Raw genomic sequence first — 10,108 nt, 5'->3', positions numbered from 1 at the left:
ATTTCATTTTGTAGCTAACAGTTATCCAAGACCTAAGCTGGCATTTCAAGATATTTTTTTACTTGAGATGTGAACTTCTTGTTATCTTTATTGCTGTGATAGAAATAACATGCAAAATGTCATTTTATCAGTATATGTTTGGCCTCTTCTGAGGTCCAGAATTTACATATCTTAACCGCAGCAGCAGCATATCTGTCACAAACATATCTATTTGAATATAAATCACACATTTGTGTTCTTTCTTGCTTGCTTTTCTTTCTTTCTTTCTTTCTTTCTTTCTTTCTTTCTTTCTTTCTTTCTTTCTTTCTTTCTTTCTTTCTATTTTTGTGAAATCACAGGCTATACCTTTATCATCTCCAGAGCCTATGACATGAACAGAGCTGGGAATCATGGTGTGAATGCCATCTGATTCTGAAGACGTCCCCATGCGTGTCAGTGTCAGAAAAGGCCATCAAAGCAGTGGATTGTTTTCTTTCAAAAGGTTACATTTCCTAAATGAAGCCAAAAGCCCACCACATATGCCATATTTTGGGAGAAAGCTATAGAAGTAGGGATTGCAGCTGGAGAACGGAATGCCTGGCTGCTCTTGCCATATTGGACGTATTTGTTGATCGTTATTACTATTATTGTTTTAAAAGGAAAAGGGAAGCGCTTGTTCATCTGTTAATCTGCACAAATTCAAACCAGTCAGGTGTTGAAGATGGAGTCACAAGCGAGGATGCAGGCTTTCCCATTCCAATATCTGATTTCACATGGCTGTTCTGCATGAGAAAGATTTTCATTTGGAAAATGAAGCCAAATGGCCACCTTCACCTACCCCTGCGCTTATATTGCTGATGTCTCCAGTCTGCACCTTCAGTGTGTTATTCAAGTGTAACATTGCCCCATACTGTGCTATGATCAATATTTGAGCATACAATTATCATGGCATTGAAAGTTATAAGTCTATTTGGGTGCTATATACAAACATAATAGCTTTATTGCCGTGTAGGAACCAAGCTATAAAGATGGGGAATCCCTAATAAAAACAATCATATGAACGTTACACATATTGTACCAGATTGTACACTAAATAATGGGTTAATAACAAATGTAAATAATAAATACGTTTTTTTTTATCTTCAGATAAGGTTCTCTCTCTCTCTCTCTCTATTTTGTTTGTGCAGGCAATATAGAGCCTTTGATTCTGATCATTTATTATAAAGGGTGATGTCATTCGCCTGTTTGATTGTTTTCCTTTTTGAGGGTCCACTTAGAATATCAAGGCACAGTTTGACCCCAGCATGTCGCTACACGTCACATGATCTGGAACAAAACATTGAGTGAAGAAACCCATGTCCTCTTTGTGTGGTCTGGTGTTGTGCCAAGTGTTGACAGGTCTAGAACTGGCACTGTTTCCTGCTGAGGCTCGGGGTTCACTACTTCAGGAGACATTTTCACAGTTGTTGGCAGGTTAATACTTAGAATGCATCATGATAATAAATCACTCAATTAGATCATTTCCAATTTGATACAGATTTTGGCATAACACCAAACACGGCGTGTTGCCGAATAAGAAAAACCTCTTTTAAACAGATTTTCAGTATGAGGATTCTGTTTCTCCTGCTGACAATCACTTCTGCACAAGTTATTAACACACAGGCTATCCATGTTTAATAATAACACTCTAATAGGACAATAAAAAAGGATAGCACATCAATGTTCTCTGCATTTCTAACTAACAATACTGTTTAAATATGGGGATAAATGTGCATGTTAACTGATAATAACTGATAACTGATATTGTTAAATAAGCCCTATAGTTTTTGACAGCTCTGCAACCAAAGCTTTTCTTTATGAGGTAGTTATTATAACCAAGCAAATTCCAATTTCAGGTTTTTGGGAGATACAGATAAGATATGCAAAGTAATTAAGTAGGCCTAATATGTAAAGTAATTGCTTACCAAAAATATAGTCTGACGAAATACAGGTATTAGCTATAGGTGGATCCAAAAGGAGATCTCATCAAACTGCATATTTCTGTAAATATTTTATTTAGCCTACTTTTTTTAATTCTTTTTTTATGACAGTGTAGAAAAAAATCCTTGTATTTTGAGGAAACAAAGAGCGAGCTATTAAGAAACACGTAAAAAGTGTGTTTCTGCATAAACATTGAGGGTCAGAATTTCTTCTGTTGTTTTTGTTTTTAAATGTTTACTGATAAGACGCTTTTTGATTATGTAGATTGTTTTATGGGAGCTTGCGGGGAAAGCATTCGATTATTGGACTGCTATAACACCATTCACAGACCAAATGAGTTGAATGAAAACAGAGGCGTCATTAATGTTGTTGATTTTCTCTGTGTATTTGTTTACTTTTTATTTTAATTGTCCTCATTGACTCCCGCGTCTCGGTCAAAAGCGATTATTTCCGCTTCCAGCAGGGCAACAACCAAAATCCCCCTTACCAAAAACTCTCCGCGCTTTAATTAGCCCACTTTATTAATTAAACCAAGAAGGAGCCTGAAACACCACATTTTGTAATCCTATCACGTTAACACTGCATGAGCGGTGCAATGCTGCCAATCGAAATATTAACAGAGTCGGAATTTCAGACAAAAAAACTCTTTAGAATTTTGTTTTAATAAAAAAAAGTATTACTTAAATATTATTATTACTATTTTTTACATTTGCATAGGCCTAAATATATTTCCAAGCATATTTGAACGTTTTAGTTACAGAGCAATTATGCCTTGCAAATTTTTCATAGTAGCATAGTTTCTAAAATATGTTGTTACAGCCATTGTAAATTATATGGGACAGCCTTCATACTGTCAAAATATGCTATAAGACTTTTGAGAATCTTTCTAACGTTTCTTTTATTTTAGTGGTAGCTCTACCAGGGAACAATAACTGTATAGGCTATAATAAATTTTAGGCTGTTGTTGTTGCAATAATAATGATAATAATAATTCTGTAATTATACATTAAAAGGCTTACATGTAAAATGACATGGGCCTATGTATAGGCTATAGATTTTATTTCGTTTTTCAGGACTATTGTAGCTGCAATAAGATTAAGCGGAAACGGTGTCATTCGACTAATAAATCCATTAGAATAAAAATCACAGCGCAATTTTATCGTCCTTGATGTCTTAAGAATTATGCCTGTGGTTTGACCATCGTGGATACAAAACTTGGGAAATAAATTCTATGATTTTAAAGTCTATTATTAAATGGAAAAAAAAGGAAATGCTGTGGTCTCATGCATGTGTTAAAGGAGGCGATGTGAAGGGAGGAAGGGGAAGAAAGAGTGGACGTTGATGTAAGTTGATGTAGGACAAGCTTGGCCTTTGATCTTCGAGCGGAGAGTCGTGTGTAGCGATGCGGTTACATCGCCTCAGGTCACCGTGACAACAGACACCTGCACAGAAACAGCCAGAGCTTCACAACTCACACAGGGCAGTTCAAACTCTGCGTGGGCTTTATCCTCAAAATATCATTCTTTTATTTATGTGTTGCAAAATGAATACGGGCTTTCCGTCATGCGCGAAAAATGTTGTAATTAAATAATTGACCTCTGGGCCAAAATTATCTGAGACAAGCCACGGGCCACTCTGAATTAAATTAATAAGGTCTAAAGCTTCATTCATTATTCTGCCTTTAGCCCTCTATCAATGGAACATGGCTTTATGGGGCGCGATTAAATGAGCTACATTTGTTGTTTTCTGAGAAGAGGTCAGAGAGTGCTGAACGGCGCGTCCATCGCATTGTTCCGCGCTCAATTGTGTCTGTGTCGCCCATGAACCTAGAGACCTCGAATCATCGCCTGGCGTCATCCAGCGCGTGCGTTCACGTGCATTGTCGGTGCTATACGGGGGGAAAAAGCAAAAACATTCAGCAGAAGTCTTGTTAGGTTGACCAAATTATGCTTTAAACAGTCAAATCAATGCAACCAAAAGGCCTCACCGACTGAAACTTTTTTTGTTGTTTTGGCAGATAGCCTACATTTGTTTGGTAACACTTCTCACTCAGGATAGGCCAACTATAAAGCATTGTTTACACCTGCATTATTAATGCTTTATAGACCATTGGTGAATGTACATTCAAATAGCCAGTAGCCTAGCCAATGAAATGTAAAAAAATAAATAAATTATTATTCAAGCATAGGCTATATTTTCATATATTATATCTCATTGATTAAGTTATACATGGATTTTATAAATAAATAATTTAATAAATACATGTTTTATTAACTGAATATTGAAAAATATTGTAGGCTAACTGTTATTTGGCTTTCTCGCCGTAACCTAAAATTCACGCACATGTTTAGAGTGATTATTTTATTATTATTAGCTATTATTTAACTAATCATGGTCTGTATTTCACTTATTTATTGAACCCAAAATCACCTGACGCACTTAAAGGGATAGTTCACCCAAAAATGAAACTTCTGTCATCATTTAGGCCTACTCACCCTCAAGTTGTTCAAAACCTGTATGAAAAGGATTATTTTGAAACATATTCGCTACAGATTGACTTCCATAGTATGAAGGTAAAAAAAATATATACGAAAAAAAAAAAAAAACTACATATCTTCTTTGATGTTTCACATAAAGAAATGCATACAGGTTTGGTACAACTTGAGGGTGAGTAAATTATGAATGTTCATTTTTGGGTGAACTATCCCTTTAAGCGAGGGAGCGAAAGTTAAGTTTGAAAAGTATTAGGCCTACCAACAAATGATCAGATCTATGGGCCTACAACCACGCCACTGAAGAGCATCTGAAGAGGGGGAGCGGTTGTGTGTGTGTGTGTGTGTGTGAGTGAGAGAGAGAGAGAGAGGAAGAAAAAGAGAGAGTGAGAGAGAGAGAGAAAGAGGAAGAAAGAGGGCATGAGCGCACGGCTCTTTCTTGACTTTGCCCCATAATCGTTTCACGCTTCCTTCAGAGTCTCTTTTCCACCTAAAACGTTTAGTCTCACTCCAGTGAACAATTGCAACGGCGCAACAGGGAGCGGAAGAGTCACATTATTTCAAACTACCATTCGTCAAAACCACTGTTACAAAAAAAAAAGAAAAAAAAGAGAGAGCAGAGAGAACAGCAACAGAGGATATAGGAGAGGGAACTTTTTCTGTTCTCACCCCCCCCCCCGCTCATCCCTCTGTCCAACCTCTAGCCACGGCATGGACTTGGACCAAAAGGGTCCATCTCTGCGCATCGGACGGTCGGGTAGGGCCTTGTCTGTTTCTCCATTTCACTTGAACTATTGTTTGTTCAAAGTAGTCTACTAGGTCTCTGTTTAACAAAACTTTTTACAAATACAGCATTTGTGCACTTGCTAAACGAGCTAGATGTCTTTTATAAAACTGTTTTTGTTTTTGGGATTGATCCTTATATTGAGATGAATGTTGGTGGTCCATCTTTTGACACTTTTAACGTAAGAAAAAGAAAGAAAAAAGAAAGAACAACACGTTGTAATGGGTCTATAAATTCTACAAGCTTATTTTGGCCACACCTTTGCTGACTCTTTGATTTTGACAGCAATGTGTTTTGAGCTTGAAGTGTGCTGGGTTTGGGCCTATTTTTCTGGCCTACAGTCCAAAGAACATAATCAAAATTCAAAACCGTCAGGAATTTTAAAAACTAGGCCTACGCGAAAATGGATGACGTTTCCTGTCACACAATGGGGTTCTTGAAAGATGTTTGTTTCAATGGAAAATAAAAACGCTGAGGCTTGTGAATCCCTGCAGATGTTTTAATTATGACCCAGAAGCATAAATTATATTCAGCCCTTGGATTCAATAAGAAATATTTTTGTGTTTTCATAAACGTCCCTCGTTCACGCGTCACATTTAAAACTCCCAATGAAATGGCGCGTGCAGTTGAGATTTCTGCGTCAAATCTGTCGGTGTTGTTGCTGCTTACTTGGCTCAACGTGAGATTGAGCTTCACAAATGTAGCAGTAGTCAAAATTGATTGTTTACATGTAGAATGTGTTAGTATATTGGCTATATAGGCCTAAAGGGAATTTTTATAACAACGAGAAACAACACGTTCTGTCTTAAATAGACCTGTTTAAATGAGCTAAGGTGGTTCATCTCACCTGCGTCAAAACGGCTACGCCCAGATTTCCTTGAAGACTAAATCATATTATTATGAGACATCGGACATCCCAGTAGGCCTATATTTGGTTCTCGTGTTTTTATATGAGCATACAATTTTTATAGTAGGACTAGGCTACTGTTGTTAATTTGTTGTGTCAAAATATAGGCTACCTAGGCTATCTTTAAAACTTGCATTCGTCGAAAAGCAATGCTCAGCCTATATGCATTGTCATCCACCTGACGTTCTGAGGGTTTCCTTTCCTCAATGATAGCGCCCGGGAAATAACTTCATTTAACTCGAATAAAACTAAACAGTAATCTAAACTAAACCGAACAGAATACGAGTTTCTGTCAATGGTGTAAATCATTAATCGTCAACTTGGAGTGGACTGGAAGCTTGTCTTTGGCTTTGACTCTTGATAGGCTCTGAACTATTCAGAATTATTATTCAAATTTGTGCTCACCGACTTCTGAACACTTCTATATTTTTGTTTTAGTTTGTGTGTATTTTTTGTTTTTACTCTCTATTATGTAGTCTAGCCTATTTGGTTTTTTTTTTATAACCCAAGTGATTTCTTTAATAACCCGAATTCTAAATCATTTTGTCTTAAAAAACAATACTAGCCTATCTCAATAATGGATTATATTAATGATTTAGAAAAAAAAAAATGTTTTGAATCATGATAGAACTTTTATAAAAAAAATAAAAATAAAAAATAATTCCAAGATAGAGCCAAAAGCAAACTGTAGGCTACAAATTATTAGCTGTGTTTTAGATTTACCTGTTTTTATATTTAATTTGCGAAGTAGGCTATAGCAGAACATTTGGGCAACTGTTATAAGCAAGCATTTCCTCAAGAAAGACAGAATATGAGAGCATTTAATCACGTGAGTCACAGTTAAACACGGGGAAATTGAAAGACAAAAAGGAGCATAGGCATAGCCTACAATAATTCAAATTTATGCGACAAAATTAAATCTATAAATCATCATACATTTATAAAATAGGCCTACTTAATGTTTATTTGTGAGCTGCGTTTGTCTCTCAAAAACAAAACAGCGACACAAATATTTAAACATTAAAAAACGGAATACAAAATATCTGCAAATAGCGCTAATGCCTTTTTTAGCATTGCAAAAACGTCTATAATTTCACAAGTTTATAAGTGTGCTTGTGCATTTGCTGTGTGCGCGCGCGCTGTGTGTGTGTGTGTGTGTGTTTGCACGCGATGGAGCTTCTTCATAAGAGACCAAAGGTTCGCCCCCTCGTGGCACTTATGGCGCACCACGGAGGAATCTCTCCTTCACAGAATGCAGCGAATATGTGTGCTGAGCACATGCATTTTGAGCATGTAGGATTTCAGTGACTTAAAGATTACATTATTCTGACCACACAGGCAAATACATATAAGATAATTGTATCTTTGATCTCTAGAATAACAATGTGACTAGTCGCAGAATATGCACGCAAATTTTCCCCAAAGTGTTCTCAATCAAAACATTAAAATGGAGTTTTAAAAGAGTTAAGGTTTGGGTGTTCCTTTAAATATATAGGTGGGCAATGGAACATCTGAATGTAACACACTGAATAACATGATGTAACAAATTTATAAGGTTGTTTTATGTTTTGTCTTTTTGTATATAAATTAATAAAGGACGTAAATAAATAAATATACACAACGGTAATTATATATATATATAAAAAATCAATAGGTGTTGAAAATACTCCCAAGTTAATTCATTATAGGCTGACTGAATCAGTTAAATTCAAGTAGCCTATATGTTTTGTTCCTTTTTCGTTTTCATTATTGATCTAATAATGAAATTAATCTAAAATGAACGAATGAATGAAATAATATTGTTTTTTTTATATAATTAAAAGTGTATGACACTGATTACAATGATGCTAGACACCACGACAATTATAATCACTATTATTTAAAAACACACCACAGTTTCTAAGTCAACTAAACTTAACATGACTTAATATCAAGTGCTTACTAATCTGTTGTTAGGGCTGGTAATGAAAAATGATTTAGCATAGCGCAAAAGTCTGTGGAACAGCGCTCGTGTCCGTCAAACACGTAGGGAGATTTTTGTTGTTGTTGGAAGCACCAATAAACCTCATAAATAAAAACGAATAGATTTCATTGTGAATGCAGAATTGTTAAACCTTTAAAGTCGTTTTTTAAAATTAACAATATTAAAACTTTTGTCGAAGATACTAAACAGCAGTTGTACTGCACGTGCAAGTGGGACATCATTTATAATTTCTAATAATGTGAAATACAACAGAGTGAGAAAATATGTTCATTTATTTTTTATGTATCATTATCTTTTATATGCACATGTAGCTCAGTAAAATGCTGCAATACGTCAGTTGTCATAAGCATTTTAAAAAAAATGTTTTTTAACAAAGCTTATTCACAATTGAAAACATATTCTGACGCAATACCTAATTATTAACCATTTATTAATTGAATGACTGAAAAAAAGTGCAAACGGATATTTAAAAATTTAAATTTTATCACGTTCCTTAATTGAAATTAGACATGGGATCAGCGAAGCCAGAGAACCAACTTCGATTCAAGACTCCCTATTTGTCGGTGCACAATTGGGACAGCATGCCACTCTCATATTGGCTCGGTGTTAGCCAATCGGTGTCGTCTTTATCTGAGCGCGACTCAGGGCGATTGTGACGGCAGAGGTGCAGTGCTCGGATAGGTAGACTTCTCTTGATTGACAGTCTCGCTCGGGCTCGGTAGTAGATTCAGAGCGCTGTAGCTTTGGCGCTGTCCACAAGAGAGCAGGTTCTGAAACGCGCCGTGCGCTCGTGCAGTGTTTGCGCGGTACGGACTGGAGGCTCGACCACTGCTTCTCACACTGGAAGAACACCGTTCGGCGGACATCGATTGCGACGAGAGAGAAAAACTACACTACCGTACCAGTCATCTGAGACTTTCCGTGGATTTTTACGCGCGTCAAAACTTGATAAAGCCTGTTTCTTCTTCACGACATTTCTTGGACATTTTTTTTTTTTTTCAAGTTCAAATGCTTCGCGCAATGGCTATTTATCATTTTCTGTTTAACTTTGGCAAACATTTGGATTCGGGGTTCACACCAAGTACTTTTTAATTTCATGTGTCCACGGTCGTATGTCTATTGTTTGGGGATCTTCGTGCTGTCGGAGTAATCTGAATATTTTCTTTCTTTTTTTTTAAAAGAGAGTCTGAGGGCGCGATTTGAGCAATTAGAAGATCAAGATGCAAGGAAATCGCGTTTATGTGAAGATCCGTTAAACATGAAGTAAATGTTTGGGTTTCTCAGAAACCTCACCAGGATTTTACAGATCCCTGGAAGGGACGCGCTCTGACAGTGCGAGCCTCGGTCACAGTTCACGGGTCACGGTCAGTGGAGCGAGGATGTCAAGATAGAGCTTGGAAACGAGACTTCTACATTTTTATCTAAAGCTTAAGAAGACTGTTCGGACTAATATTAAAATTGGTACATGCCAGGACTTTTCTTGATATGCCATTTTGATGAATCCCTACAGATGTCTTGAGTTAGTTCACTCTGGATGTTGGGCCGCAGAAGCAGTTGTGTGACCCTGCAGGATTGTGCCCTGACCGCCTTTTTGCTTATTTTTGTAGACTGATTAATGACGGAAAAGATAAATGATTATTTATGAAATTATCATTTTTTATTCCCTCCTCGCAATTCACAAAAACTACTTTTACTCTTGACCTAATAGGCCTTAGGTCTTCAGGGTCAATTGTTTATTTTCCAACCAAAGTTTCTTTGGACTTCCAAACAGCTGAAACTGCGTTTTAAAAGAGACATTTCCGAGCAGAACGGACTGACTACAAACGCACAAACCTTTAAAAGAAAAAGTACAGGACATTAAAGACTTTTTGCTTCATTTTAACGGAAGGCCTGTCCTGCTAAACGATGGAAATCCACTGCAAACACGACCCGTTCGCAGCGATGCACAGTAAGTTCCCCGTAGTCTTTGACTAACTGCTTGT

At 36.7% G+C, this 10,108-nt stretch overlaps 1 protein-coding gene across 4 annotated transcripts in view; it reads left to right on the top strand.

The window, feature by feature from the left end:
• The first annotated feature begins 4,799 nt into the window (after positions 1 to 4,799).
• Positions 4,800 to 10,108, top strand: part of pax5 (paired box 5) — a 54,201-nt gene continuing 48,892 nt past the window's right edge. For 2 of the 4 annotated variants that reach the window (XM_084401534.1, XM_084401532.1), the window contains exon 1: positions 4,800 to 5,208. In XM_084401534.1, coding sequence (XP_084257660.1) covers positions 5,163 to 5,208 — 46 coding nt within the window. In that variant the 5' untranslated portion in view covers positions 4,800 to 5,162. Of the gene's footprint in view, positions 5,209 to 8,855; positions 10,075 to 10,108 lie in introns of those variants that run through there. The other 2 variants (XM_084401535.1, XM_084401533.1) reach the window with 1 other exon arrangement.

This window comes from Rutilus rutilus (genome assembly GCF_951802725.1).
Source record: "Rutilus rutilus genome assembly, chromosome: 2".
In the NCBI taxonomy this organism is placed as follows: Eukaryota; Metazoa; Chordata; class Actinopteri; order Cypriniformes; family Leuciscidae; genus Rutilus; species Rutilus rutilus.
Note: the sequence above shows the minus strand (reverse complement) of the source record. Positions and strands in the feature narration are given on the sequence as shown.